A 13577-nucleotide genomic window follows, 5' to 3' on the forward strand; every position below is an offset into this window, starting at 1 on the left:
TGCAATTATTGTAGTTCCCAAGTTGGACTTTAACCCCGTTGGAAGGATCAAAATACATAATATGTGCAATCTCTCTTTCTCTCAAATGAGCGCTAACAGCAGAGGAACAATGAAAATGCAATAAGTGTTGTATACTAACCATTTTTAAATATACTATAAATAAACATAACTAACAGGAAACTAATTAGCTTTATGGTTTAATAAACTACAGGGAGTGCAGAATTATTAGGCAAGTTGTATTTTTGAGGATTAATTTTATTATTGAACAACAACCATGTTCTCAATGAACCCAAAAAACTCATTAATATCAAAGCTGAATAGTTTTGGAAGTAGTTTTTAGTTATAGCTATTTTAGGGGGGTATCTGTGTGTGCAGGTGACTATTACTGTGCATAATTATTAGGCAACTTAACAAAAAACAAATATATACCCATTTCAATTATTTATTTTTACCAGTGAAACCAATATAACATCTCAACATTCACAAATATACATTTCTGACATTCAAAAACAAAACAAAAACAAATCAGTGACCAATATAGCCACCTTTCTTTGCAAGGACACTCAAAAGCCTGCCATCCATGGATTCTGTCAGTGTTTTGATCTGTTCACCATCAACATTGCGTGCAGCAGCAACCACAGCCTCCCAGACACTGTTCAGAGAGGTGTACTGTTTTCCCTCCTTGTAAATCTCACATTTGATGATGGACCACAGGTTCTCAATGGGGTTCAGATCAGGTGAACAAGGAGGCCATGTCATTAGATTTTCTTCTTTTATACCCTTTCTTGCCAGCCACGCTGTGGAGTACTTGGACGCGTGTGATGGAGCATTGTCCTGCATGAAAATCATGTTTTTCTTGAAGGATGCAGACTTCTTCCTGTACCACTGCTTGAAGAAGGTGTCTTCCAGAAACTGGCAGTAGGACTGGGAGTTGAGCTTGACCCGAAAAGGCCCCACAAGCTCATCTTTGATGATACCAGCCCAAACCAGTACTCCACCTCCACCTTGCTGGCGTCTGAGTCGGACTGGAGCTCTCTGCCCTTTACCAATCCAGCCACGGGCCCATCCATCTGGCCCATCAAGACTCACTCTCATTTCATCAGTCCATAAAACCTTAGAAAAATCAGTCTTGAGATATTTCTTGGCCCAGTCTTGACGTTTCAGCGTGTGTCTTGTTCAGTGGTGGTCGTCTTTCAGCCTTTCTTACCTTGGCCATGTCTCTGAGTATTGCACACCTTGTGCTTTTGGGCACTCCAGTGATGTTGCAGCTCTGAAATATGGCCAAACTGGTGGCAAGTGGCATCTTGGCAGCTGCACGCTTGACTTTTCTCAGTTCATGGGCAGTTATTTTGCGCCTTGGTTTTTCCACACGCTTCTTGCGACCCTGTTGATTATTTTGAATGAAACGCTTGATTGTTCGATGATCACACTTCAGAAGCTTTGCAATTTTAAGAGTGCTGCATCCCTCTGCAAGATATCTCACTATTTTTGACTTTTCTGAGCCTGTAAAGTCCTTCTTTTGACCCATTTTGCCAAAGGAAAGGAAGTTGCCTAATAATTATGCACACCTGATATAGGGTGTTGATGTCATTAGACCACACCCCTTCTCATTACAGAGCTGCACATCACCTAATATGCTTAATTGGTAGTAGGCTTTTGAGCCTATACAGCTTGGAGTAAGACAACATGCATAAAGAGGATGATGTGGTCAAAATACTCATTTGCCTAATAATTCTGCACTCCCTGTATGTTTTGTCCCTAAAATATTTTACAACAATTTAGCATTTAATTATATGTATTTTATTACATAAAAGGAAAGTTTCTACATATGTCTAGATTTTTAACAATATCCCAGTAATCTGTGCAAATCCAGTAAGATAACTGATGAAAGCCATGTTGTCTCCGTCTATATAAATATGCCTCAGTGCCGAGGGCTTTCTCTGTCCTTATGTATGAAATGCTAACTCCAGACCTTATGATTAGACAGAGAGCTGCAGATGGGTATTGTGAAGCAACGGTTTTACTATGAACTTGCTGTATATAAGATTTATTTAATACCCATATAGGCACAGCAACGAAATAGAAATGTGCAGAAACTGAACATACGACAACTCTAAAGTAGGAATTTGCTGCAGAGTGATTTTCAACTTGTGGTACACATACCCCCCTGGTGATATCTGGAGCACTGGCAAATAGGTATTCTAGCACCTGATGACGCCAAGGTAAACATTCAGTGTATCACGGAAAACATTGTTGCTCAGTTCTACCTTAAAGGGACACTAAACCCAAAAACATTATTTCATGTTTCAGATAGAGCATGCAATTTTAAGCAACTTTCTAATTTACTACTATTATAAATTATTCTTTGTTGTCTTGCTATCTTTATTTAAAAAGCAGGAATGTGATGCATAAGAGCCGGCCCATTTTTGGTTGAGAACCTGGGTTATGCTTGCTTATTGGTGGTTAAATGTAAGCCACCAATAAGCAAGTGCTATCCATGGTGCTGAACCTAAAATGGGCTGGCTGCTAAGATTTACATTCCTGCTTTTAAAATAAAGATAGCAAGAGAACGGAGAAAAATTGATAATAGGAGTAAATTAGAAGAAAGTTGCTTAAAATTTCATGTTCTATCTGAATCATGAAAGAAATTTTTTTGGGTTCAGTGTCCCTTTAGAAATGTTATTTCCCCTAAATGCGTTTCCAATGACTTATACCAGCAGCAGAGTATAATTGTATGGGAAATTGCTTTGTTAGGATTATTTTTGTATATCAAATAGCTGGTTTTGCTCTTTAACACCACAATCCATTAAATGGGTTGAATTTGCAGGGAGATCAGATCTCCTTATCTTATCACTCAAAAAATTCCTTATCTTTTCTCTGGCTTAATACAATACTTCAAAAGAACAATTGAACAAGAACATTTTAGTACTTATGTATCACTCTCCCTGCTGGGAATGTCATTTATTTTGCTGGCTATGTTTACATATAATTTTTATAGTCAAAATTCAACTGTTGACATTTTCAGTAAAGCTGGAAGATTCAAAAGGCAAACCCAAATATTTTAAATGACAAAACAAAGGTAAAGGAATTATTTGCAAAAAATAAAATATGTATATATACACTCTAGCATCTAAAACAGATTATTGAGAATACATTATTAAAGTGAAGAAAAAAATACATTACACTGTCCCTTTAAGCACCCCTAACAGGTCAGATTGTAAATCCCTGCCTGGGATAGTCAGCCGCTTGCTCACTGTCACCGGTACTCTTAGGAAAATCTGGCCAGTTAGTAATAACTACTGGAGTTCAAAAATGCTACTATGAATTGTGCCACAGGGAGAGTGCATTGTGCTGTGAATTCGCACAGAGATGCGCGCTAGATATAAGACTCCAGTAAAATAAGGAAAATATTCCATAGTGAAATGTGTCAGGTACATTGTTCTATACCCATGTATTCCACAATTACATGAGCTTGATAAGCTGCATATCAGAAATTAGATGCAGAAATGTGGTAACGAATATTATATGGTTTTTTCTTATGTGACATAATATAAAACTCTATTTTGTCTCTGTTAAAATATTACAGCAACAAATAATAAAGAAAGCAACTTACAGAGAAAACAAACACTTGCAGCATTTGCATTTGGTAAATAAAAAAAATAAAAAATGTACAGTATTTCCGTTTTGTAGGTGGCGTAAATACGGAAAATACATATGAAGGGTCACTTGCTACGAAAGGATGAGAAATACTGCTTTAGAAAGCATTCACATAGATCAATAAATAAATTCATACAAAATAACATTTCACAAAATGTTGTCAAATACAAAATATATTTAAAATTTGACTGTCCTCTCCATCTTTTTTTTAACTGCAAAGTAAGTATGTAGCGAGGGCAGTTTCAGCAGTTTAACAGAGGGTCATGTGACTCAGCTGTGTGTTAGTTTATTTTGGGCAGAAAGGGCTGTGCAGTTTCCTTAAAGGGACAGTCTACTTTATTTATTTTTTAACGTTTAAAAAGATATACATCACCTTTACTTCCCATTCCCCAGCTATGCACAACCAACATTGTTATATTAATATACTTTATAACCTTTAAACTTCTAAATTTCTGACTGTTTCCAAGACTCTGCAGACAGCCTCATATTTTAGAGTGTTTTATCAGCTATTCACAGGCAGACAGTGCTAGTTTATGTGTGCCATATAGGTAACATTGTACTCACTCCCATGTAGTTATGTAGGAACCAGCACCAATTGGCTACAATTCAAGATGGTAGAAAGAAATGAGATAAGGGGGTCGTCTGCAGATGCTTAGATACAAGGTAACAAGGTAATCACAGAGAAAGAAAGCAACTTACAGAGAAAACAAACACTTGCAGCATTTGCATTTGGTAAATAAAAAAAATAAAAAATGTACAGTATTTCCGTTTTGTAGGTGGCGTAAATACGGAAAATACATATGAAGGGTCACTTGCTACGAAAGGATGAGAAATACTGCTTTAGAAAGCATTCACATAGATCAATAAATAAATTCATACAAAATAACATTTCACAAAATGTTGTCAAATACAAAATATATTTAAAATTTGACTGTCCTCTCCATCTTTTTTTTAACTGCAAAGTAAGTATGTAGCGAGGGCAGTTTCAGCAGTTTAACAGAGGGTCATGTGACTCAGCTGTGTGTTAGTTTATTTTGGGCAGAAAGGGCTGTGCAGTTTCCTTAAAGGGACAGTCTACTTTATTTATTTTTTAACGTTTAAAAAGATATACATCACCTTTACTTCCCATTCCCCAGCTATGCACAACCAACATTGTTATATTAATATACTTTATAACCTTTAAACTTCTAAATTTCTGACTGTTTCCAAGACTCTGCAGACAGCCTCATATTTTAGAGTGTTTTATCAGCTATTCACAGGCAGACAGTGCTAGTTTATGTGTGCCATATAGGTAACATTGTACTCACTCCCATGTAGTTATGTAGGAACCAGCACCAATTGGCTACAATTCAAGATGGTAGAAAGAAATGAGATAAGGGGGTCGTCTGCAGATGCTTAGATACAAGGTAACAAGGTAATCACAGAGGTAAAAAGTATATTAATATAATTGTATGCAAAACTAGGGAATGGGTAATAAACGGATTATCTATCTTTTTAAACAATAAACATTTTCAGGTAGACTTTCCCTTTAGCCAATTAATTTTAGTTCTTTAAACTAAATTTTTTTTTTTTTCAAAAAGGGGGTTTCTATAAGGTCATTTTATTCCTCATTTAAAGGAGGAGTTAAAGGGACAGTAAAGTCCAAAACAACTTTCATGATTTAAATAATGAATGTAATTTTAAACAACTTTCCAATTTATTTTTATCACCAATTTTGCTTTGTTCTCTTGGTATTCTTAGTTGCAAGCTAAACCTAGGAGGTTCATATGGTAATTTCTTAGACCTTGAAGACTGCCTCTAATCTGAATGCATTTTGACCACTAGAGGGCATTAGTTCATGTGTTTCATATAGATAACAATGAGCTCATGCAAGTGTCATGCAACTTTATTTACAAATCTGGCATGACAGGTGGTACAGCCAATCACAAGCCATATAGCTCACCCATTGGCAGAAAGCAGCACACAATCGCCTCTGCAGCTGTTTATATTGGAATACTACTGTCCCTTTTTGGTGAAATCTGCTTACTTTCATCTTAAGGTAAATGTAATCTTGGGGTATGCAACTTTATATCTGAACACATGGAAATTCCATTTACACTATTAAAAACAGACATAGGGACACTGTTAGTTTTTGTGGGGCCCTGGGCAAGAAAAATTTGTGAGGCCCCTCAGCCCAACCCTCTTATACCCCTCCCCCTGTATGCTTCACCCCTGTCCCAACATTCATATCCTACGGAATTTTGCAGCACTATACAATAAATTATGATAATAACAATAATATATAACAAATTACACTATATATTACACCTGATACCATAAACACTTCCTCATAAAGCAAATGCAGGATGTACATTACACCTTCTCATACCCTCAACCCTGATGACAGTGCAAGGCCCCTCAAATCACGTGACCTGGAGCGTACGCCCTTTAGTCCTTCCCGAAAGGGCAGCCCCGAAAAGACCATATTTACTGCTTTCAAATGGAAAGTTCTCAATCTGAGCTCAAAACGTAATTTTTTTATAAGGGTCTCTAAAACAATATCTTATATACATACCTGTGTTTCATTAAACTCTTTAACTCCAACGCAGTAAACTGTGGCACCTAAACTGCGGGCTCTCCGAGCCTAGGATAAAATGACATTTTCCAGTCATACACTTTGAACAACATTTTCTAGTCTAGTAAAAAAAAAAAACCTACGCATCTGATATTTTGTCTTATTTAAAGGGATACTAAACCCATTTTTTTTCTTTCATGATTCAGATTAGAGCATGAGATTTTAAGCACCTTTCTAATTTACTCCTATTATCAATTTTTCTTTGTTCTCATGCTATCTTGATTTGAAAAAGCAGTACTGTAAGCTTTAGAGCCAGACCATTTTTTGTTCAGCACATGAGTTTGCTGATTTGTGGCTAAATGTAGCAAACCAATCAGCAGCTCTACCAAGGTGCTGAACTAAAAAATGGGCCGGCTCCTAACCTTTTATTACTGCTTTTTCAAATCAAGATAACATGAGAACAAAGGAGTAAATTAGAAAGTTGCTTAAAATTGCATGCTCTATCTGAATCGTGAAAGAAAAAAATTTGGGGTTAGTATCCCTTTAATGTAAACAACCTGTGTTTGATGAATAAGTAAACTGGTGCAAAAAACAAACAAAACAAAACAAAACAAGTCTTTGAAAAATGTCACGTCTCTTGTTTGTGTCACATGCAATTGTATGTTAGTTGTGTCCTGTTGCTCAGGAAGTGACCACAAGGTGTGAGCACCAAAGAAAGAGTATCGCCTTCCCAGCTGTTGATGTGTTTATAGTAATTTAGAGTAATCTGCCATATTTAAATGAACATGTGCTATCGCTTGGAGTCTGATCTGTTTTTCAGAGCCTGGGTTTGAGGTTATTTGCTACAATTTTTCTCTTTAAAATAACAAAAAAAATAAAAAAAATAAAAACCCAGAGATTAAAAGGACAATAAAGTTAAAATTAGCTTTGAAGATTCAGATAGAGCATGTGATTTTAAACAATTTTCCTTTTTACTACTAATTATCTAATTTGCTTTGTTCTTTTGGTATCGTTTATTGAAAAGCACACCTAGGTATACTCAGAAGAAGCATTGCGCTACTGGGAGCTAGCTGCAGATTCATATATGCTTCTTATCATTGACTCACACGTGGGTTCCGTTAGCTCCCAGTAGTGCACAGCTATTTCTTCAACAAAGGGTAAAAAGACACTAAGGGCTAGATTTATCAAAGCCATTCTCCTCTAATATCGTCCAAAATAACGCATACAAACGGATTCTTATATTTATCAAAGCACTCTGCGCCTATAATTGCACAAATCTGAAAGAAACTTCTTCGCACTTCACTTGCATTCGCCTAGGCGCACAGGCGCGCTCCCGAGTGCACCAATATACATTAGTAATAGGCGTAATTTAACAGCCCGACCTACAAATATGCCCAGTTGCTTATTTATCATTGCTTTGCGCCGATAATTCCGGCTGTATTTGGGTGTTGTATATTTTGCCATACAGACTGAGTCGAACACCATTATAATACATGCTTTTACATCGTGTGATGCAGTACTTTACTCTTTCAACTAATTTTTAAAAGTTCAGCGCAAAGAAGATACTGTTATTCCCAGTAATTTGCGCTTCCACAGGCGCATATGGTACTAAAAGTTTTATATGTTTATATCGATATGTAGATATATTCATTTTTGTGTCAACTTATGGCACAAACAGCACAGAAACATTATATAATATAAAAATTAGCTAATTAGTTACCTAAAAAAGTTTTTTTAATAATCAAAACATGGCGGCGCAAATATTTATAGGGAGTAAATAGGGAGTAAATGCTGTTCCCGACAGGCGCAATTTATCATTACTACGCCCCAGCTCGCCTGCGTAAAGTTACATCTATTTTTTTGATAAATTTAGGCGCACATGTGCGCCTCTCCGGAGGCGAGCTGGGGCGCAGTTACAGGAGAAGAACATACAGAGTTTGCCTAGCCTTTGATAAATCTAGCCCCAAAGCATATATGATAAACAGTAAATTGGAAAGTTGTTTAAATTGTATGCTCTGTCTGAATCATAAAAAAGGAAACATTTTGGTTTTCAGGTCCGTTTAACTAAATCCAATTTTAACAGAAAATATATAGATTTGCTCATGGTTTTTTTGTCCCTTTTTAAATGATTACATTTCATTTTGGAATATATGTTTTTAACAAGAAATACAAATAAAACGTTTTGGTGGCATTGAGTGTAGAACATACTTCTGATTCTGCATATTCAAACTGAATTTGCTGCAACTCTCCATCAGTTAACGCAATAATAACACTTGCAGCACGACCTATGGTTAGAGAAAAAAAAACGAAAAGTCAATGGATACTACTTTGTAATCAGGATATGAGAGAAGTACTGACACAAAAACCAGTAACTTGAAAACTAAATAAACTATACCTTTCATTTCCTGCAAGAGAAAAATAAGATTTGTTAATGTAAAACCTGACACTGCAAAATCTTTTAGAATGCACTTTAGGAGTGTCCCTTCGCTGTAACACTTTTTGAAGAGGAAAAAAGGCCAAGGTACAGTGACTACGTTTAAAGGGAGATATAACCCAAGAAATACTTATATTATCTAATTTGCATTGGTCTCTTGGTATCCTTTATTGAAAAGCAGTTAGGTATGCTCAGTAGCAGCAGCACACTGTTCTGATAGCTCCCAGTAATGCATGGCTGCTCCTTCAACAAAGGATGCCAAGAAAATTAAGCAAATTTAATAATAGAAGTAAGTTGGAATGTTGTTTGAAAATGTATGTTCTATCTGAACCATGAAAGGTAGGTAAGGTGAGGGTAAAGGTAGGGCTGATTTTTATTAAAAATTACATTGAAAAATATATTTCTCTAATTAAAGGGACAGTCTAGTCCAAAATAAACTTTCATTATTCAGATAGGGCATGCAATTTTAAACAACTTTCCAATTTACTTTTATCACCAATTTTGCTTTGTTCTTTTGGTATTCTTAGTTAAAAGCTAAGTCTAGGAGGTTCATATGCTAATTTCTTAGACCTTGAAGGCCGCCTCTAAGCTAAATGCATTTTGACAGTTTTTTACCACTAGAGGGTGTTAGTTCATGTGAATCATATAGATAACACTGTGCACACGCACGTGGAGTTACCTAAGATTAAGCACTGGTTGGCTAAAATGCAAATCTGTCAAAAGAACTGAAATAAGGGGGCAGTCTGTAGAGGTTTATATACAAGATAATCACAGAGGTAAAACGTACATTAATATAACACTGTTGATTATGCAAAACTAGGGAATGGGTAATAAAGGGATTATCTATCTTTTAAAACAATAACAATTCTGGTGTAGACTGTCCCTTTAAAGGGACATGAAACCCACGATTCAGAAAGAGCAATGCAATTTAAAACAACTTTCCAATTTACTTCTATGATTTAATGTGCTTCCTTCTCATGAGCTAACATTTCTGCTTTTCAACAAAGGATAACAAGAAAACAAAGAAAATATGATCATAGAAGTAAATTAGAAAGTTGTTTCAAATGTTATGTTCTATCTGAATCATGAAAGAAAAAAAAAAAAAAGGGTTTTATGTCCCTTTAAATGCATTGGTAAAGTCCAGATTGTGACTCACGCAGGATCGGACCAGTCAGCTAATCAGTCACACAACTCCACCAATTACTGGTCATGTCGTCCTCGGGAATTGCAAAGCTTGTAGTTCCTCAGTAGGACTCTACCTATGTGATAAACCCTTCTGTGTCATTTTTGCATTTAATATGTCCCTTTAACTGCTCTATTTTCCACCTTAGGAATGCTCTCTGTAACATCATAATACAATGAAATGAAACAAGAGTCATAAGGCTAAGTGCTAAATGCATTGCTTGCAAGCCACCTCCCATATCCCTTAGCTGCTGTAAAAACCCTCTCCGATTAATTAATTATGCGAGAAAGCTGGTCTCAGCCTTCAGGGCCTCTAGAAATACTCACATACGGCACTTGTCTTAAAATACCCGAGTGTCAGACTTCATTTTCATATTCTTTATGATGAATTGGAAAGAAGGAAATGAGCACTGACTGATTGTTTAAGAGCAAGTTATTTGTTTATCCGGACATCACAGGTTTTATTGACATAAAAAAGGCACAACAAATGCTTTAAAGCCTATTATTATTATTGCATATATTACTTGCATATAGCTGGGTGCGTAACCCCTGCAAAGGTTAAGTTCTCATTCTCCCTAGTATTTTCCAGTACTAAAAGTATTATTTGAATATGGAAATGTCCATTTTAATTTTACAGACAAAAATTGATTGAAAAAGAGATATGAAATCCAAAAATGTTCTTTCATGATTCAGAAATAGCATGCAATGTTAATCGACTTTCTAATTTTCTTCTGCTATCAAATATTCTTTATTCTTTTGGTATCTTTTGTTAAAAAAGCATGGGTGTAAGCTCAGGAGCATGCATGTGTCTAGAGCACTATATGGCAGCAGTTTCACAAGAATGTTATCTATTTGCAAAAGCATGAGATGACAGCACTATTTCCTGCCGTGTAGTGCTACAGATGCCTACCTAGGTATCTCTAACAAAGAATACCATGGGAACAAAGCAAATTTGATACTAGGGGGGCGATTTATCAAGCTCCGTATGGAGCTCGCCAGAAACAGAAGTTATGAAGCATCGGCCTAAAGACCGCTGCTCTATAACTTGTCCGCCTGCTCTGAATACGATTGGGTTGATTGACACCCCCTGCTAGCGGCCGATTGGCTGCGAATCTGCAGGGGGCGGCATTGCACCAGCAGTTCACAAGAACTACTGGTGCAATGATAAATGCTGACAGCGTGTGCTGTCGGCATTTATCGTTGAGCAGCGGACATGATACGCTATTAATAAATATACCCCTAGAAGTCAATTGGAAACTTTTTTTTTAAACTATATGCTATGCCTGAATCACAAAATATTTTTTTGGGGTTTTATATCCCTTTACATTTAAAGGGACACTGAACCCAAATTTTTTTATTTTGTGATTCAGATAGAGCATGCAATTTTAAGCAACTTTCTAATTTACACCTATTATCACATTTTATTCGTTCTCTTGCTATCTTTATTTGAAAAATAAGACATCTAAGTTTTTTTTTTGTTCAGTACTCTGGATAGAACTTTTTTATTGGTGGATGAATTTATCCACCAATCAACAAGGACAACCCAGGTTGTTCACCAAAAATGGGCCGGCATCTAAACTTACATTCTTGCATTTCAAATAAAGATACCAAGAGAATGAAGGAATTTGATAATAGGAGTAAATTAGAAAGTTGCTTAAAATGTCATGCTCTATCTGAATCACAAAAGAAAAAAATTGGGTTCAGTGTCCCTTTAAGTCTAAAGAATCAACATTCAGATGTTATATTCAATATTCCCATACACATACAATGCCGTTGATGGAATCAGTATTAAACTATATTATTCAATATTCCCGTACACTTAAAATTAAATTTGAATCACCATTTGAATGGCAATGTTCAAGTATTAAAAAAAAAAAATTTTCAAAATTATTTAAAACAAACAAAGCCAATATTTATTTTAACCAATGTGTTGAAATTTTCACCCCTTCCTACTAAAGCTGAGGCAAATCAATTTATTACAAACCATCCAAAATCGTACTTTTAGACTGTGTCTTTATAAAACATATTTTGCTATAGAATATAAACATACAGAAGCATTTTTGTGTGCGCGGAAGGTATTTTCTTATTTTGATAATTGATATAAAAATACATTATGAAACTGAATTATTTCAGAATAATAATATAAAACAATATAAATACGTCAAGACAGGACTCCATAAAAATAAATTTACATACCTCCATGATTCTCTTGATAGATCTGTTCTGTAGCCTAAAGAAGAAAATAATCAATACATGAGGTCAGCAGGTCAGCACTACCTAGGACAACATTAACTTAAAGGGACATGAAACCAGTTTTTTATAAAGAGCATGCATTTTTAAAAAAAACTTTCCAATTATCTAATTTGCTTCATTCCCTTGTAGAAAAGCATATATAAATAGGCTCAGTAGCTGCTAATTGGTGGCTGCACATAGATGCCTCGTGTGATTGGCTCACCATTGTGCATTGCTGTTGCTTCAACAAAGGATATCTAAAGAATTAAGCAAATTAGATAATAGAAGTAAAGTGGAATGTTGTTTAAAATTGTATTCTCTATCTGAATCATGAAAAAAAAATGTTGGGTTTCATGTCCCTTTAAAGGGACAGTAAACACCCTGAGATTTTTGAATAAAATGTTAAAAGGTATGTTAAACAGTCGGTTTCATTGTTGCATTGAAAACAACACTAAGCAGAAAGCATTGCAATATGTATAATTCATCTATTTAAATTAATTTTACCTTTAATTTATTTTTTACATTACATTTCTGCAGTCTTTTACTTCCTGTCACAGCCCTACAAGTAAGAGAGGCCTTTGCAGGAAGGTTTATCTTAGCCTCATGTCATAAAACATCTAGGCTAGTGAATAGACTAGAAGATAACAGAGAGTCAGATTTGCTAATGCCCAGAACTGACAGAGTAAAAACTTAGGTTTTCAAAATTCTCCACTCATCACACTGGGGGCAGAGGCTACACTAAGAATTTGTAAGTGCTAATTTTTCAAGTAAGCCATTCCCCCCCCCCCCCCCACAATCTGTTTCTTTTTATGTTTACTTTGGTTTGACATTTATTTATTTTTTACCAATGGGGCACTGTTTAATATCCCTTTAAGTTATGCATAATGAAACAACTTTGTATTATATGTTCATTATTTATTTTGCCCCATTTTCATGCAATTTAGCTATGAAAATTATGCAATTTCTACTTCTCAGAACATGAAACGCACCCAAGGCTAACTCTGCTAAATATATTTCACTAATTGGCTTAAACTGCAGACTAAAGCCCAAATAAGGCAAAAGGTGGGTGGCATTTGGCTACTGAAAATTAAATGCAGTTAACCAGCTATTCATTTGTTTTAAAAAAGTTAAGATTTGTCTGATATGTTATTCTAAAACAGAAATGTCCTATAAAACATCACTTAGATTCTGGACCTGATGACGTACATTCTAGCCTTCATATTGCATACAATGCTTTGTAATTTAAAGAGGCAAGGGAATGTCTTACTAAACAAGGACAACAATGTCTTAAAAACAAGTATTTTAAAGCACCCCCATTGCTAGATAATAAAACTGATACCATTAAATAAAGTTACTCTCCCACCCTGTGCAGATATTTTGTTGTGTATAGTCTGATATAGTTACTGGAAGTCAGTTTCATATGTGCTATCACAAAGTCGTCAACATGGAAAGAAATTAAGCAAAAAACGTTGGTTTTGTTTGAGCATTATACTGTAATGTAGCTGTAATTTATTCACA

General features: G+C 35.4%; 1 protein-coding gene across 1 annotated transcript in view; it reads right to left on the reverse strand.

The window, feature by feature from the left end:
- The window catches only part of LOC128639916 (anthrax toxin receptor 1), a 146754-nt gene that overhangs the window by 97206 nt on the left and 35971 nt on the right, over positions 1 to 13577 (reverse strand). The window contains exons 5-7 of the mRNA XM_053692174.1: positions 12024 to 12057; positions 8420 to 8496; positions 6212 to 6280 (exon numbers count right to left, since the gene is read on the reverse strand). Of these exons, the coding sequence (XP_053548149.1) occupies positions 6212 to 6280; positions 8420 to 8496; positions 12024 to 12057 (180 nt within the window). The remainder of the gene's footprint in view (positions 1 to 6211; positions 6281 to 8419; positions 8497 to 12023; positions 12058 to 13577) is intronic.

The sequence above is a fragment of the Bombina bombina genome, chromosome 9 (assembly GCF_027579735.1).
Source record: "Bombina bombina isolate aBomBom1 chromosome 9, aBomBom1.pri, whole genome shotgun sequence".
In the NCBI taxonomy this organism is placed as follows: Eukaryota; Metazoa; Chordata; class Amphibia; order Anura; family Bombinatoridae; genus Bombina; species Bombina bombina.